This window comes from Phaeoacremonium minimum (genome assembly GCF_000392275.1).
Source record: "Phaeoacremonium minimum UCRPA7 unplaced genomic scaffold PA7_03_scaffold_329, whole genome shotgun sequence".
NCBI lineage: Eukaryota > Fungi > Ascomycota > Sordariomycetes > Togniniales > Togniniaceae > Phaeoacremonium > Phaeoacremonium minimum.
In genome coordinates this window covers 27378-46520 of record NW_006921233.1, presented here as the reverse complement: position 1 = coordinate 46520, position 19143 = coordinate 27378, and the positions used below count along the sequence as shown (strand labels likewise).

General features: G+C 50.1%; 1 protein-coding gene across 1 annotated transcript; it reads right to left on the bottom strand.

Annotated features, from left to right (window-relative positions):
- Positions 1-14428: 14428 nt before the first annotated feature.
- UCRPA7_4156 (hypothetical protein) lies at positions 14429-15234 on the bottom strand (the record flags this gene model as incomplete). Its single annotated transcript, XM_007916708.1, has 2 exons — positions 14429-15163; positions 15229-15234. 2 exons carry the CDS (start codon positions 15232-15234, stop codon positions 14429-14431), a joined length of 741 nt encoding a protein of 246 aa, XP_007914899.1.
- Positions 15235-19143: the final 3909 nt, after the last annotated feature.

The window sequence follows — 19143 nt, the reverse complement described above, 5'->3', positions numbered from 1 at the left end:
CATTCCGGCCCCGGCTGATCTGCTCTCATATGCGCGCCCGCTCTGCCCAGTCGGCTTCGCTGCAGTCTCCCAGGAGGGCTTCTCATCGTCAGGCCGAGGATCCCAGCCGCCAAGAGTTTAACCCCTAGTCCACGCTGGTTGATTTGCGTCAAGTCTCCATCGAGACTCTGCATATTGAACCTGACTCGATCGAGGGGTCAACGCCGAAGCCTTCATTCACTTTGCTGGCTTGCTAGGACCCGCTGCCGGACAGCCACGGCGCCAAAGCAAGAGCGCGCAATGTTACTATATCCAATTGAAAATAGGCAGGTGAATTCGGCACTTGTCTTCCAGGATGGCACGATTGTGCCTCGGGGAGAGAGCGGCTCAAAAACTCTGGCGCACAGACTCAGGGCCTTGAGTAACGAAGCACGCAGTGAAAAGCAAAACCGACTGAGCTCTTGTTGGGTCTGAGATCGTGGATGCTAGCCACTTGCAATCAAGATTGACGTGTTGAACCAGCGTCTGGCCGGCTCCCGAGCGAAGATGATGCTCTCCTGTGCCCGATCAGATCAACTCATCTCGCAGGCCGAGGCAGCCGAGACGGCGCATCCAGAGACTGACTTTAAGACAGGCATCTAAATAACATACGGCTTCATGCACGATAAAGTGGCATTTCCCAAGGAGACAGACCCAAAAATGGCCCGCGTTCCACAACAGCTGCAACATTGTGAGCCGGACCGAAACTGAGGAGACACATGCTAGGACAGTTTAAAAATGGATGGGACATGCGTGTAAGCTAGACAGTCGAGGGCTTATTGTGTAACAGTCTCGGGCCAAGGTCGGACAACGATGAGCCTGCCTATTCTAGACCCTGCCGATCTATGGGCCTGCTCGAATCTTGACCACATGTCGACATTGTGCAGGATCATGTACAGTATATCTTGTGCTGTGCCACTACCGTAACTATTACCAGAAAAGGAAGATCGATTTTGTTATCGATCACGTCTTTGAAGGGATTTGCCAATGTGGCCCAGACGCTGTTCCAGCAGTGGGGACCACTGGCCTCCTTTTCATCTAATGTCAAACCATGCTCCCGACGAAGCTGCATGTTTTGAAAAAGCTTGTGTGCTTCCTAAGGTCTGGACTATGGTGTCAGATAATAGGGGATCTTATGAACTCGAATCTTAGGCCAAGAAACCAGCCGTTGACTTGATTCATATGCACAGGATCGGTCTACATGTCACTCTCATGCTGTTGTGACAGGCAATTGCCGGGCCGCAGGAGACGGGACGCAAATCACGGATCCAGGGAAGAGGACAGCCCAATGCGCGGGCGCACTGCAAAGCGCACAGCTGCCGGGAACATCGTTGTTGTGCAACGTGAAGAAACAAGGAATCTGACTGTGACGGGACGCCATGTCGCGTGTAAGTCGAGTCTCGACATCACCATCCCTCCGGCGGTCGTCCAATCCGCAGCCATGAGGCGCACCCATAAAGCCCGCTCTGGCGTGTCTGATCTCTCGGTCTCGGCGGCGGCGGCGGCGCACAGCATTTGAGAGAGGGCGGGCCTAAAGCCCCGCCCAGGCTTCCCGGCTGCTTGCGTTTCCCTATCACCAACAGGCTTCGCTTTTGAGATCCCCGAACCTTGCGATCGTGGCTTTGTAGAACGTAAAAGGTGCTATATTTCACACAACCAAGTGCCAATACTGAGCCGTAGAAGCGGGACTCCCGAATCTCGCTTGCGCGTTCCGCTGCAGTCGCCCAGAGGCTGAAGCCAGCCTTTGGCCACAGCGCCCTTCCAGCACCCGCAGCCTCCTGTCAGGTCCAATTAGGGGGCGTCTATGCGGTGACGGTGGGTGGCTTCTGCGCTGTAAGGCACGGCAGTGGCTTTGTATCGTGCAGGAGAGCAAATTAAGGCACGCCTTACACGTGTAGATGCAATATAATGAGTGGAGGTGTGCTGAAGAGCCGTGCTGTAAGTCTACGAGAGCAGTACATTTCAGGTACATTGAGGCCCCCACCACACCGAGCTGCCGTCGGGTCTTTCCCCACAGTCCCAGCGACTGCTGTCCCAGGTTTGGCAGTCGCCGGTTCGTACCACTGACTGAACTCGCGGGTTGTTCCTTCCCATTGCTGCTGAATCAGGAGCAGACTGACTTTACACGTATGCTTGCCATGAGGAACAGGCAGGAACAGAAACAGGGGAAGGGAAGGAAGGCCCGAGGCCGCCTCATCGAGAGACCCGACAGACATGAGAGACATGCGATTCCCGACGATGTGAAACACGCAGCAAGGAACGCCGCACGTCACCGTCAGCATCCCAAAGGCCCCGGCCCCATCATCAGCACCCTCCTCAAGATCCTCTCCCAGCACAGGCAGCACAGGCAGCACATGGGACGGACGGTCTGGGATGCCTTCCACTTCCACTCCCACTTCTACTGGCCCTGTCCCGGATCTTGGGTCTCGATACCCGGATCGACCGAAAGTAGTCGATCGAGGCGAGCGAGGCGAGCAAAAGGAGAAATCACGGTGGAGCCAGTTACAACTGCCATGCCCCCTAAATTCCCCCATCCAGCACTCTACGGGTAGGGGCGCATGCGACAATGGCAATATATATGATTCGGCCTTATCAAAACCATCGAGGGAAGACCTGGAACGCCGGTGGAAATGCCATAAGCGAACAGGCACGTAAGACCTGACAACCTTAACTTACAGGGAATTGGGGAGGGATCACAACCAGGCGGCGGCCCTTCCCATGTGGTGTGGATCTGGATCTGGATGCTGTCCCATGACAGAACATATTCCATTTCTCGCTCCCCGATGCCGCCGTCTGCCCCCTGGTCACTGATGGTCGGTTCGACCATTCTGCTCCAAAGGTATGTCAGGATCGCGCGCGCATGTGCTACTACAGCACGTACGTAGCAGTCCAGAAACCCCCCTAGACAGGAGAGAGACCACGAAGCAGGCTTGAAGCAGCAAGCTAACAGCAAGCAAGCCAGCACTGCTCCGTCGAAAGACGACCCGAGGAGGGTCCCCCCAAATGCGGTCAACCTCTCCGCCTCCCCTCCAACCTTCTTGACCATCCCAGAACAGGCTGGTCAAACCCCATCTTTTCCTGCTAATTAGCGCCCCAGTCCTGCCCATTACTCGGCCCCTGTCTGCTCTCTCTCAGTTGATCAACCTGCCCTGCAGGCCAACCCTTGTCCCACCGCCCGCCGCTGCGTTGTCTGCTCGCATGCGAGGACCATCGTCCTGAATGGGAGGGGTGAGACCGTTGTTGGAGACTCGACAGTACCGCCGCAGCACGCAGCAAAGAGACTAATCAAGTACCTAGCGTCTTGCCTTAGTGTACCTACAGCGCATCTGTCTAGCGCTGGGAGGGGGCAGCACCTCCCGGTCCCTCGATGTCCGAACCCTGGTCCGGTACCCCGACCGTTCACTAGCCACCTCCACACACACACTCGCATCACGGTGGTCCACAGGCAAGAAGAGAGGCCACTCGCAGGTGCCCGGTTGTCTTTACTCCACACTCCCGGCCTGGCCTGGCTTTCGAGATCGTTTTCTTACCTCATATTTCCCTGGCCACCTTCGTTCCAGTCCCCTCCACTGCTCCCTCATACACTAAATCGACCTGCCGAGAGAGACAAGAACTTGCCAAACCATATCGGACCTGACGACAGACGCCACAGGCGTGAGTACGATCGAGCATAGGGACTCACCGTGTAGCCAACAAGAGACAGTGCCAACCAGGACGCAGACTGCAGGATGCACACCAACGGCCCGTGGACGCACGCACTGTCGAGCTAAGCAGACGGGAACCCCAACAACCACCACATTCATTTGCACTGCTCACCACGGATGCCCTTCCTGACGACGGGCATGACGATCTCGGGGTTCGAATCTCCAGTCGCTGCAGCGCCTCTTCCTGGAATCCATCCGATCCCAATGTCTCGTCCCCAGGTTGGCATCGAGCGGTTGCCGACTCGCCGCATGAGCAACGAGCCTCGAGAGTCGATGAACTGCAAATCATGCCGCAAACGCAAGGTAGGAAACCCGGGCACTGCAAGCCATTGAAAGCAGGCGGCACTGTGATACCTTCCGGAAAAATTAGTCTAACGTCTCCTCTACTGCCACAGATCAAGTGCAATCGTTTGCGACCAGCATGCGAGGCATGTCAGGTCTTTCAGTGTCCATGCATATATGGTATGTTGTGTCAAGACTACGCGATTCCAGCAATATGGCAGCCCCATGGGGGGTAGAGTGCGGCGCAACGGCGAGCTAACCACTTCTTTCTTTTCCCTGGTGCAGATGCCGTGCCGAAAAAGAGGGGGCCAAAGACCGACGTACTGGAAGCTTTACTGAAGAGAGTCGACGGCTTGGAGGCCAAGTTGAAGGAGAAGAAGGAGCAGGAATTGCCATCTACGCCCACTTTAGAAAGCGTCCCGACGATTATAGATGAAACATCATCAACAGCAACTGGTAACAGCAGTAATGCCGATTCGAAACTCAAACTACCACAACTGGATACGGCTCATGCTGCAGATCTGGCAGAGTCTGCTGTCTACTCCCCACCTCCTATCAGGTGCGTGAAGCTCAAATTACAGCTCCCTGACAGGCAGTGCAGGCTTTAATAGACTGACACGATTCTTAAACAGTGAGCCGTCACCAAGTGTTCAGCCGGATGCACTTCTCGACACATATTTTTCCCGATTTCACGCCAAACCATTCCACATCTTAGATGAATCGTCTGTCCGACAACGCCTGCAACTAAGCCAGGTTCCTTCCTACCTGGTTCATGCCATCTATGCTGTTGCAGCGAGGTAAGAGTCCTTTGCCTAATCTCACAACAACGCCTATTGACATTCAAAGATATACGCCACATCCAAATGGGTACCAAGCAGCTGTCAAATTGAGCGAAGAATATGCAGCCCGAGCAAGGGGAGAGATAGATACCGATGAGCCTTCGGTTGATGCACTGCAAGCCTGTCTGCTCCTGGTCACGGCCTTTACTGCGGCAGGGAAGGGCAAGAAAGCATACATGCTTCTCAGTAAGAGCATTTTTTCGTATTTGACATCTGTCACATCACTGACAGCGTGACAGCGAATGCCGTCGGCATGGCTATGGCTCTTGAGTTACATCGCGAGATGGATGTCCATGCAAGGGTCACCCCAGTGGAGCGCGAAATGCGAAGGAGGCTGTTCTGGACATGCTACCTTCTAGATCGGTTCATGGCTTGCGGGTCAAAACGACCCTCCCTGGTAGGCGATAAGACGATTCTTCTACGACTGCCGTGCTGGTCGCCAAATCCGGCTGCTTTGCCGGTCGAAGGCGAGTTCTTCCAGAGTGGATCCAACCTTCAATATCTCCAAGGCAGTGGCAAGAAATCTCAGGGCAGCAGTGGAATGCTCATTGATATCAGCCGCATTCTCGGCATTACAAATCGCTACCTCGCTGCAGGAGGCGTCAAGGGTGATTCACATTTTCCTTGGCACTCGCTATCTAACCTTTCCAAGATCCGCCAAGATCTTGACATCTGGGCATCTGGAACAGAAGACGTCTTCTCCAGCCTCGAAACACTTTTCGGTCAGCCAGATTCGACAGTACTCGTTCTCAGCAAGCTCATCTACCATTTGATCCACTGCCTCATATATCGACCCTTTCTCCCTATTGACCTGGCAGAGCTCGCAGGCAGCGGTCAACACCAGTCTTGGCAGATTGAGGCTACCAACATGTGCTTCCTTCATGCAAATGCCATTGCTGAACTTGTCGAGCTCGGGAAGCAGACCGCGACGATTGAATGGCCTTCATTTGTGGGCTACTGCATCTGTACTGCTGGAACTGTCCATATCCACGGAGCACATTACAATAAGAACGGACCCGGGGGTGAAATGAGTGTCTTCAGCTCATCCGCAGAATTTCTATCTCGAGAGATGCAACAGCTTAGTGAATTACGTTACGCATGGGCGAGTGTACAACATCAGCGCGAGACGCTTCAAGGAATATACAATGCCCACTCCGAACTAGTCAAAAGCCTGGCGAATATGAGATACTCACCGGTGTTTCACCTCGAGGATTTCTTCGAAAGATATTCAAACATTGGCGGTCCCGGAGGACAGACATTCAATTTTGACGCCGCGAACCTCAGTCTTTCAGACGTTGTGGTCGATTTCACCACCGATACATACACTGGGCATGATTTGTATGCTCCACGGGTGAATGGCGGAGGCGAACCTGGTCAAGAGCGGCCGAATCTGAAGCGTAAAAATACTGGCACAGGTGGAAGAAGGCGACCGGATGCGAAGACGCCAGCTCCGTTAACAAGCAACATCAACCAAATGTCCACCGGGCTTCCAACACCATCCCATCCTCGTCATCAGTCATTTTCGGCTGCTGGTATGGCTCCACAGCCCTCCCCTGGTATGTTGCACACTCCAGCATCTATTACTGGACATCACGAACTTGCGAGTCATCATCAACAGATGAATGGTATGCATGAAACAGCCGAAGAAGCTGCAAACAATGCTGCAATGGCTGCAGCAGCTGCGGCAGGATTTACTCTCTCAAATCATATCCACGTCAATCAGATACCTACTCTATCGGGGTCACCTTTCAGCCCTTCTTACAATTTTGCAACAATATCAACCTCAACCCCAGGACCCGGACCTGCCAGTCCTCAGAACAACGGTGGGCAATTTGATCCTATGTTCGGTGGACTCCCGACGAACGCTTTCTCTAGTCCGGCTCCATGGCACGGTGATGACGGCAATACAAGACTTGTTGGTGCGCATCTGCCACACAGCCCAAGTGCCAAGAGCAACAACGGTAGCACGGGCACGGGCCCAGGCGACGAAAAGGATCCGTTCCTTAGTCTTCTGGAACAACTTGCCGAGAGTGAACACGCCCGAGGTCCAGGAAGCGAACTGGATTTCTTCCTGGCTGGAACCGCTCAGCAGTAAATTACGCTACACTTTCGACACCACGAACAGGTCAAACATGGCCTCTTTATTTCATATTATTTACATATTTGCTCAAAGGGTATTCACAGGAGGAGCATCCATTTGATATTTGAGGTGTTCAGCGAGTGAAAAGTAGGATATAGGCGGTACTTCTGAGTTCTTGAAGCTAGCAAGCATTTGGGCATGACTTTTGGTTGCATGTCAAGGGCTTTGTTTGGACGGATTGAATTATATGACATGATGGGAGACGACAGCCTAAAAGACAGCGGAGCTGGTTTAGTCCGTTGCATAAGTCACGATGATACGTGTCTCAGTTTCTGAAGCGTAGTTGCAGCTATTGTATGATTATGTCAGTATTGAATGAAGAGCAGGCGTTGAGATGTTGCGGACAAGGAAGCCTTATTGAGTACCACACTCCGCCGTTGAGCCATTCGTCGCTTGCAGATCTCAGGGGCTGTGTTTAGCACCAAGCGCCATGGAAGGCGACGTATCAAGGACGCTGAATGCCAACCAGCCACCTCATGTTAGCCTCTTCTTGGCCTGCGTTTGACGTAAGTACTGGACCCTCGGATGATATCATGTCACTGGAACCTTGAAATTGCTCTCAAAGCGGTCAGTCTGAGTTCTGTATCCGACGGATGCGACTCTCTTCTTTCTCGAGTCAATTCAGGGGGCAAAATGTGCAGAAAGAGCCGGCGGCTCTGGTACACCCAGGCTACCATGTAGCAACGATGTATATAGAAGTCAAGCTCTCAATGTATATGACGACGGCGATACTACATAGACAAGGGGTAACGCTCGGCCTTGAAAAGAGCCGCCGAAGACTGTTGACAACCTAGAAGAGACTATGCTTGCTGCGCATAATGCCGGAGGGTCGAGGACAGCCCATCCTGGCCGACGTCCCTGGAGCCCCGGCGCTTGGCTTTCCGAGAGCCGCCCTTTCGGGGTTGGTGTGGGCTCGCATGCACATCGTGAGGTGAGGTCTTGGCAGAGGGCGGCTTGACGGGCCGTTCGGCGGTACGTGATGTCTCGAGGTTGGGGAAGGAGAACTTGGGGAAGGGGACATCGTGCGTTTTGCGTCTCCCCGCAGAGCGGCGTGATGTCCGGCTACTTGAGGCTGATGAGGGTCCTATATGCCGGGCGAGCTGGGGCCACTCGGCGATATTATCAGGGGAGCGTCAAGTGTAGATCGATTGGGTGTGTATTCGCAATCGTGAAGCATGCTAGGCTCAAGTGGTACAACATACCACAAGTTCTACAAGATATCGAGCCTCCCTACACTAGGGCAATAAAAGACTGCAGCTATGTCTCCGTGCATTGCGCAACATATTCCTATTCAGGTGTAGACGAACAACGCCAAGATCACTCTGATGTGCAGGAAGGCGACGGAACCAGCGATTATTGAACCACGGTCGAAGCGGTCTGTCAACTGCCGAACCAGCGTCTTGCCCCTGAAATGTCCTAGAAGTGGGCCATATTGCTTAAGTCGAGTAAGACACAATCCACTGTCTGTTGGATTATTTTTTTTTAAAACATGGTCATCATTGATCTTCATAATGCATTGTTGCTTTTCCTGGTTCGCACATGCGGATCCCCCAGATTCACGCAAGGACATAAAAGAGCATGAATGATGGATGCATAAGTCTTTATTTTAGGACTAGACAACCTCAGGTCCTCAATAACTCATACAACATGTTTTTTCTCCTCAGAAATTAAGATTGCCAGGCTGAGACTATTGTTCGTCTCAAGCCTTGTCCTGTCATTTAGGTACAATGCGTTTATACAGTCTGACCAATCACGGTTAACAGTTTCATGTCAGCTTATGACACTGAGCACGCCAACATAGTTACAACAACATCACAAGAGCACGAGGCTTTTACTAGATCACAAACTCCAAGCGTAGTTGATTATGAAATAGTGCCAAATCCGTTTCTCTCTTTACTTCAGCCAGTTTAGCATATCTCATCTGGCACATGCGTTGCGGCTTGATGTGTTCACCTCCTGCGAAATACACATTGTCAAGCACCATATAGATCTAGTCAACAGCATATCCCTTCACGTACGACCATAGATAGTGGAATACAGACGATCCCGTCCGCTCTCGTGTACTTAAGCCACTAATCGCTGGACTAGTAGTTGGGTCGGTGACGACCAGCGAATCCCCGGTGTTGTACGTTCTTTTTTTGCTCTTTTTTTTTTTGCTCTTTTTTTCTATTCTCTTTCCTACTCATCACATACATGAAAGCTTACGGGTTTGCTGCTGGAGGGGTAAAAACAGAGGAGGCGCAAAATGTCACTGAAGCAGCGAGGAAGGTTAATAGTGGGGCCGACTGTATAGTATGTATCTTAAAGTTTGACGAGAGTCCGGTGGACGGGTTTTGTGGAAAGCAGGCAAACAGACACGTAGATACCCAATGAGACCAAGTAGCCAACGGATGACTGATTTTCCCTACTTTGCGTCATTCCTGGCATATATCGACCGTCAAAGATGGTCAAATATTGATGTTGTAGAAAGTCAGGGGAGTCAATTCAAAGTTCACCGCGCACCTGGGGTGTCGATATCCTTTCTGTCATCCCAATTACGCGAACAGGCTTCTCAGTCATTTGGGTCAATCGTTCTGTTATGCTCTAAATAACGTTATGTAGACACGGCAAGACGGTATTTAAGTTCCCCGGCGACATACGCGTTTAACCTTTTTTAACCTTAGAAAGGCCTTGGAAACACTTAAGTAAGTGACAGACGTACATGGAAGTCATATGCAAACCCATCGTCGACGCCATTAAGTAGCTCCCGTACCCCCTCTGAGAATTCAGTCGCGAATAACTCAGAACACAGAGTGCTAGTACGCCCCCCAGAGCCCTCCACTTTGCTTAAACCGCTTTGCATCGTTGTAGAAAGAGGTACTCTTTCTACTCTGAGCACCCCAAATTGCTTACTATGCCACCAAAAGACTACGAGGAATGGCCGGAATTTGTCCAGCCCGACGAGCCGAAAAGCTTGACGGAGCGTCTGGTGACTGCCCACAACGAGTGGGGAAAGGAAATGATCAAACAACGGCAGATATGGATACAAGCCAAGATCGATCTTGAAGCCCTCGTACACCACTCCGTCTTCCAGCAACAGCAGAAACTCGACAAGATCAAGACACAGGCCGAGCAGGATTATGAGCACTGCAAAGACCAGCGACGGACGCTCCTTGAAGTGCTTGGGGAAGAGGATGGTGCCGAGGGTTCTGTCTGGGACGAGCCATTGCCACAACTTGTTTTAGGGCAGATTAAGAGCGAAGAGATCGACGAGGCTGCGGTGGCTACAGAACACGAAGCGACTCCGATGTTCAATAACTTGGTGGATATGGCCATCAAGACTGAATCATCGAAGACGCCTGAAACTCATGATAGCAAGAAATCGACGAGATTGGGGAAGCGTCCTCGAGTGAAATGAGCCGGTTGCTAAGCAGTCTTAGAGACCCATGTAGGTGGTGTTGGCCCACCCGGGACAGAATGAAATCAATGGGCGTTTCGTTCCTGATCTGCATGCCGCCAAAGTTGTACGAAACATGTTGTCTGTCCTTAAGGGTATTTTATGATAAAGGCTATTGTTAGGTCCATGAGGGGGTTTGTATCTATCCATGTTGTTTGGTTCGCTTTTGTTTTTGTTTTTCTTGAGGCACCAACTCATACCGTAACGCTACACTTAATCTATGCACCCAGTAACGATGAGCTAGGTGAAGACTTCGAATCGATGTTTTGTATGCATAGTGCGCGTGGATTGTTGATAAAAACTGCACGGGGCTTGATTATCGAGTTGCTTAAGGCTGAGGTGGCTTACATATCAACCGGGCGCTGTGACTGTGAAGCCGCCTGCTCGGAGAAGACAGTACTATTAACGATAAATGCTACGAAAATACTAGACTATTGCTAGGATCTATCTAATATACATATATATGTATAGAAGAGAGAGAAGACAATTCCATGCACTCCCTTGTGCTCAAGCTTATAAGCTCCTGGATTAGGTTTCAGTGAAATCCGCTCTGGTACAAAGAATCAATATAGAATGAACACGCATTATAGCCGATGAACACTCAACGTCTAGCGAGAATATTTACGTGTTTAGATCACAGATTACTTGTCTCTAATATCAGAAGGACAGCAATTGAGACGTATCAAATGCTGAGTTTGATTACATTGCTATGTTTTGCATAGATTTGCGACATCTACTCGATTCCTAATCTATTATTTCAAAATGTTTTTATATTAATACAAAACAAGGTGGTTTATGATGAATAGGAGGGGAATTCATTGTAGATTGATCTGTCGTTCAAAGCCTAATCTCGGGCCACTTCAGCAATTTCTTGCTTATTTAAGACTTGTTTAATCCACTGCCGAAATTTTTCAGAAAATTGTTCGGGGGGAGTGTCGATGAGCCACCTTCGTCCACCAAATAGCCAATATAAAAAGTTTATAGGATTACCCACAGGTGTTCCGAAATTCCCATCGTTTCTACCGTCAATAGCTTGCTGTCAAATGTGCTGTAAGATCACTGTAAAGAGGCAAGTGACGGTTCACTTTGGAACTCACCCTATAGCTCGGTTGGAGGCGATATTGTAACCTCTATCTCCGACCAAACCTTTTCACTCGTCGAAGTCTCTCGTCAAAGCAGGCATCTTTTATTTCAGTAACTTCTATGTGAGCAAGAGTGAGGATGCTTTTCTCTTGACTCCAGATGCCCGGTTGTTCAGAAATTTGCAGAAGATTATTGTGGTTGCTTGGTTGCGTCGAATTAGGAGCCGTCGATCTAATTGAGTATCTTGCTGAGCCAAATATCAAGTAATAGTACGCCAAAGCAAGAGCAATTAACCCAATCGTGATCGTAGGGTAATTTTCCCCCGAAAAATGTTCGAGGTTTGATTTTGGCGTCCAGCCGATGATAAATCCATTTGCGGCCAAGTACAGCACAGCCTTGTCCTGTCATTCACAATGCGTTTATACAGTCTGACCAATCACGGTTAACGGTTTCATGCCAGCTTATGACAGATAATAATGCTGCCCGAATCTTGTCCTCGCACTTTTCCTCCTTCGTGAGTGGGCCGGTGCTGCCGCTGCTCTAACCTGTGCAGTCTACCTAGAGAAAAAGTAGCCAGACATTTGCTGTCGCTGTCTTTTTACCCTTCTACGGGTTCTGTGCTGTTCACTAGAAAATGTTCTAGAAAGGGAGTCTCTTGGATCGCTGTCCTGCTGCGAGCGATTTGGGCTGGGGTATCGTCCCATTACATCTCGTAATGGCCGAAGCGGTAAATTGACGTTTATGGAAGCGTCGTCATCAGGAACTGAAGCCGAGTGCAAGGTAGAGCCTTCTTCCAGGAGGGATGAACTGAGACTAGACCCGGTACCACTATCGACAGTGGCATCCCCGGCCATGTGTATTGGTAGTGACAGTAGCCTGCCCACTTCTGGATCGCCAATCTCCCCCGAATTGGCTCCCAGATTGATACTATGGCCCCAAATGACTGCACCGCCCTCGTGGTATTGCAGGTCAAATGTGTTGTTGGCTACCATGACGCGGCGGATTGTGGCAGGAAAAAGAGCCTGTACTGGGTCATGATGCTTCCAAGCCCTGCTTTGGCTGAAGCCTCGAACGGGTCGTCGCTGACATTGGCAGGCTCTAAAGAGCTCTTTTGGACAACTCCAGACAAGGTCGTGGCAGACTTTTAACGGTCGAGCCTCTATATCACCGTACATTTCTACTACCCTTCGCAGATCCCAGATCGAAGTGGTCAGGTAGTATCGCCCCTTAGGTACGGATTTCCACTCACTACAAAGCCCGTCTGCATGCGCTGGCCGAATAACATCGCCAAATTCGCGACCAAATAGAATTGGCGCTTGAATTGATCGTATGAAGTCTACCCACCCATACCCACAGGCATGCAAGGTAGCCACCCGAGGGCGCAAGTCACAATCAGAAACGATGTCGACAAAATCCCAGCCCTCAAGGTATTTTTCGAATTTTGACTTTTATATTGACACCAATCTGTCCGGCTACTCTAGCCTGATGGTCGATCATCTGTTCGAGGTAATTGTAGTGGTGCTCGACCCGATCCTGGAAACGGTAATAGGATAACTTTTCCTTATCCGCTACATCGGCGGATAATCCTTTGCGTATAGTCTCTTCATATCTTTCGACTTTCTCAGGGTAGATTTCGAGCCCCATATTATCAGCATCTGTCAGAGTATAGGAATAGCCGAATTAGGTCTATGTATTGTAGCATCTTTCATCTTGTCTGGTTCGAACAAGGACGAAGCTGCAAAATCGTCGGTTCTATCATGCTCCAAAAAGGCCCGGACAATGTGAAGCAGTGCACTAGTGCCGTTGACGAGCCAGCCACGCTTATCGTGCTTGTCCCACAGCACGACAAACTTCTGAGATATCCACTTCAATTTGGGAATATACCCTTGCCGTGAGACGTGTACTGGCAACTCTCTCATGCCTATCGCAAATGAGGCCCCCGCAGAAACAATCTTGCCGGCAGAGATAGAGATCTTCTCAAGGAGGCAGCCAGGGGTTGGAGGTGGTAGGTGGGATCTTCCTGTGTTTAATTTTGCATCAGTCGCTCTTATAAATACATTGTTAGCCTCTCGCTATCATCTCAAAGTTACGGGGATTCTACCTGCATAGTATCTGGAATTCGAATACCAACCTACAACATGCCGCGCCCTTTCTAGTGCAAATATGCTGATTCGATTTTCGGGTTTGTCTTCGAAATCTAAATATGAGATACGCTCTATCGTTGCGTTGTAAAGATAGTGCCAGATAATAAAATCACTTGTCTGTTTCACTGCCACGAGCATGGACGAGAAACCCTTAATGAATACAGCATCGTTGAAATCGTTAACCATATTTGTACCTGACAGGCCTGCCATAATGTCTAGAGGACTTTCGATTCCATCACAATTTTCAAGTTTCTTCCGTATAGGATAGCCGGCTACAACGATTCGAGGCCGTATTTGCAAGCCGGCTCGTCTATATCTTTTAACTCTCGCGCTTGGTATATTAGTTTTAATCCCCGCACCCGTCTATCCGAGAGCCGCATGATCAGTCAGATACACGCGATCTCGGATATCGAGATGTTCTTATAAGGGTTTACCCTAAAGAGTATTAAAAATAATAAGTTATACTTTCTAATCTTTATTAAGAGTAGGCTTGTACTATCTTAAATGAATAGCTGGTAAATCCTATAAAGAAATAGGTGGATGGTAGTTTTATAGTATATAAAGATAGAAAGAGTGACTGAGAATAATTTCTTAATATATAATTCATTTTATATTCTATCTTTATATTGATCTATTTCTGATTTCCACCTGATTTTATTCAATTTCCGCCTATCAGTATTTCCTCTGATTGAAACAGAGATTATAATAGGTTTGCATATAATCAAAAACAATATCTACCTTCTTTTTCTAAAGTCGACTCCGTCTAGAACCTTTGCTTTTAATTATATATCCCTGATTAACTTCAAATTCCAAAGGCTCTCCTCCGGCTCCTCGGCCGAACATTGCAGCTGATACCGCTCCCCCAAGACAAACCTCTCGGCCAGTTCCTTCAGCTCCCGCTCCTTCGCACTCGCCGCCTCCGGACTGCCAACGCCTTCACTCCACCGCCATGGCGAGACAAAGCACGCATAGAATCTCCGCAGCTCACGGAGCGGCCTCAGGATCCGCCAATATCCCTCGATGACCTCCCTGCCCTGCTCCGCCGTCATATCCTTCCTGTCGTCCCGTGGCTCCCACTCGCTCTGGTCAGCCATGACGAGCCGGACAGTCAGGCCCTCGATGTTGAGCCTAGCCCGTGCCCACTCAACCGTCTCGGCCCAGTCCACAAGGACCCTATGATCCTCGGCGGGCCACGTGTAGGGCGGGTAGGGCGGGAACACCAACTCGAGGAAGCGCAGTTGGCCCAGGCAGCTCTCCGGAACGACATCGCGCAGGAAGTAGCTCGCGCCGAACCGGGAACCCGGGTACCCTCCCAGACCGTCGGCCAATCGTGACAACTCCTCCGGGATGCCGTGGGTTAACCGAATTTCCGAGGAACGGTCATGTACGATGAAGCGGTTACCGGAGAAGAAAACGGCCTGAGCATCCTCGTGGAGAGCTCGGCAGATGAGGAATAGAGCCTGAGGGGGCTCCCAGCAGTTGCAGACCGACGGCGGCGTGGAGGAGAAGGCGCTATGCTTCACGCGGCAGTAGCAGCCGCGAGAGACGGAAGGCCAGGTCTCCCAGCAGCGGTTGAACTGACAGCCATGGTGGCGGGAAGGGGGACAGGTTTGCCCCCTGAACTCGAGATTGTCGCAGTACCAGTGGCTAGCAATAAAGCCTCCATGCTTGGGGTCGGGGCTCCAGGCTACCTGGGTCCAGGGGGTGATGAGGTCCGTGTATTCGAGGATATGGAGGCGCAGTTCACGGGGGAGTCTGAGGAGCGGGGAGGCTGAGCCGGGGACCGGTTGATCCGGGGGCAAAAAAGAGGGAGATCTGGGTTTAATGCGACGTGAATATAACACGGCATCCTGGGCTAGTTTCTGAAGCCGGGGATCTGGCTGTTGACAGAAGCGGACAGAGCATCCCTTGGTTGTCGGAAGGCGAAGGAGCGATGACATGACGGATCTGGCCACAGCCATGCCATCATCTATTGGGCAGACATCGCAGACTAGAGCCAGTTCAAGCGTGTCTTCCTCCAGTGAGGCGGCCAGATGTTCGGCTGCTATGTCCCATTCGGAGATTAGTCGGGCTACCCTGGAAGTCAAACAAGCGTCGCCAGCGTTGAGTGGCCTGTCATGGCGGTGATTGTGCCTACACCACTGAGTCGTGTTCCCGATCACTTCCCCGCCACAACATTGCAGACCAAAGGCCCAGTCTGAGCTTGAGAAGAAGTGGCATGATGCCTCCGAGAGGATGACGCGAAGGTGACGGAGGGCAGCGACAGTACCGGGCCGCAGATTTCGGATGCACTCAAGCGAGTCACGGTCGCTGAAGCGGACGCTGAAGTGGTTCGTCGAGTAAAGTCGACGCGAAGCCTCGTTGTACAGGACACGGCACGAGAGGAGGAGGCCGTGAAAATCAACACGACGCCTTGGCCAGGGGAGTAGGTGGTGCTTGCCGTTCAGATCAAAGACAGGAAGTTCATCGGCGCCACCCCGCGTCTGAGAAGAACTAGAGCCTTGTATGTCGAGGTTGACGTAGATGCGGTGGCGGATGGCGGGCGGCAGACGCAGGATCACAGGCCCATGGCCGCGCCTTGGCGTCATGAAGGCGGTGAAACTTCGAGTTTCAAGGCCAGTTCACCAACGCTTCTGTACTGCAACGGTCCTTCAATTGCAAGGCGGTGACGCAAGTGCCTTACTCACGAGTGTGGTAGAGGGCAGGTACGAAGAGATTCTCCAATGCTGACAAGGAGGCGTGGGAGGGTCCTAGTTTCTTGGAGAAGATCATGTGGGGCGCACCACTCGTACAGCCAAATTTTCCATGTACCACCAAGAGTCACTATTTTCTATATACTATAACTTAGTCAATATATTTTATATAAATATATACTATATATTACTCGATAGCTAATTAAACGTTTAATCTTTATACCTCGCCAGTTTCCGAACTGTATGGGTAGTGTTATGGTTTACCTAGACACGGTCTAAGTAGCCCTTTATATAGCCCTCCACAACTTCTCATAGAACTTGAGAATAGACAACTCATTACACACACTCTGACAGAACGCACCAATTCCAGTGAGAGGCTCTCTTTAGCCATTAACTTGGCTACTGTGACAATAGCTGACCTCACTACGTAAGGCGTCCATCAGCTACCCACTTGAAAGGATATAGTGTCCTGGAGTGACCACTATATTACACGACCAAAAGATCAGCAGTCGTAGCGCTAGCCGCTACAAATCTCCAGGTCCTGCACCTATAAGGCTTACACCTTTACAACTACCATCTTCAAACACTCTAATATTTTATAATAATATAATGCTTATATTGACTCAGTCAAAAAGAAGATAGCTATCGAAGACAGACTCTTACTCTTTGGTAAGACAGACTATTATCTAAGAGTCTGAGTGAGAGGGTTTATATATATAACTTAGCTTCCCTCCCCTTCTCATCACTTCATATTTCTTCATCTTTACTCTTTTTTCAATCAATCTAACCAGCCTAAAGAATAGCTTATACCACTCTACTTTATACTATCAACCTTCCTTTAGTCCCTACTACCCTTTCAATAGAATAGCTTAGAATATCCTATAGCTGTTTACAAAGTTCATCTCTACAGTTTCCCTTAAGGAACCGTTTCGCCAGTCAAAGATGAGTTGAAAAGCTATTGTAAAACATATGCCGGAAGCTAAATACTGTTTTAGTATGTGGCAGCCGTAAGAACGTTATACATCAAAACCTAGTGGTTCGAATACAGAATCCATTCAAGCCCCATGTAACGGAAATGAGCCATCCAAAAAGCGCCAAAGAGCGGGCAGAAATTCTGACAGCAAAGACAACGGCAACGGCAACGACCACAACAACTTATGTGACGACGACTCGCAGCGCAATTTAGTTGGCGCTCGCAAGCGTCGGCGCACAAAAGATTCGAAAGCCACATTCGCTTGTCCTTTCTGGAAGAAGGATTCTTCTCATTACCAGGATTGTTGCTTCTTCGTCTTGACAAGAATACGGGACGTTGAACAACATCTAGGAAGAAAGCACAGAATTCCTATTGATTGCCCACATTGTATGGATACATTCGATGAAGAAGTATCCAGGGATAATCATATTAGAGAACGCACGTGTCTACCACGACCCTGGACTCAACACGATGGTATCACGGAAGCACAAAGACAACAACTTACCAAGAAGGCGCCGCCAAGCCTGTCGCAAGAAGATCGATGGCACACTATATTTGATATCTTGTTTCCCAATCATGAACCACGACCACCATCCCCATATGTCGACCACAATCTTGTTCAGCCCATCACACTCTATCAGAGCTTCGTGGCCCGTCGTGGGCCACGAATCCTTTCTGATATTTTAACCCTTCAGGGTGCTATTATATGGAACTTTCCGAATGAGGAGAAAGATCTTACTGCATCCCAGCAACGAATATTGGAAGATGGGCTTCGCAACATATTTGACCAGTTTGTCAACCAGAGCGGCCATCCCACAACGGAATCTTTGGCGACATCTGGGTTGGAGACTGTGAATAGCTCCAATAGCACAAATAGTCTAGCACGCCGAACGCCTTCTTCAGGCCCTTCGATACAGGGGCGGTCACAGGGCTCTCTCGAGGATGGTGTCAACGAAGCACCACAGGGTTGGCAAGAACTACCTGCATCGTCTAGTGTTCTTGGTGTGGATGGCGAGTTCTTGAACTTCTGGGGCGACGAGGGTGAAGGGGTCAGTTATGGTCTAACGAGAGAGAACATGGCCGATATCGACCGGGCTTTGTTCCCTGATGGCATCCAGGAAAGCGATATTGCGGAGTTCGCCAACTCGTCATCCTCGTGACGACCTGTTGCTCAGGTGAAACAGCATGTCTATCTTTGTAAGGTTGACCGATCCTGTCACCATCATGCAGGTAATGGCGGGAAGTGAGACAGGCTCGAGGACTTTTTAGACAAAACAATGATATAGTCTTGCATGTATGACGAAGCTTTGCAATATGTTAACTAAAGCAGAAGAGATGAGAAAGAAGAGATAGTATGTTGAGTAGGCTTCCTGAGGAGTAGTCAAATATCTGAACATGAAAGCTGAGTTGATGATTGACGAGAGATCGAAGATCTTAATGGTACACTATAGACAGTCTAAAGGATAGTCTCCGATTTGATGAGATTCTGTCTTTGGACAAATCATTACTGTTGACCAGCAGGCCTTTGGGTATAGTGTAAACGTTGGGGACCGTAAATCACCTACCGTGGTTTTGGCCATTCCAGGACGGAAGTGGCCGATAATAGCGGTGCACGTCCTCCACCCAGCTCCACTACGGGAACAGTGAGGACAGCGCTGCGCCCATTGTTAACGTTATTTTGAACCTCCAGGGCAATTGCGGGGTCGGGGATCTCGCTTTGCGTCTGTGCGTACAGTGCACAGTGCACAGGCACACACCGATGAAGAATGCCCACAGGATGCAACGTTGTCAGTGAGACATGCAGAGATTTTCGATGCAAGCAATTCGAGTG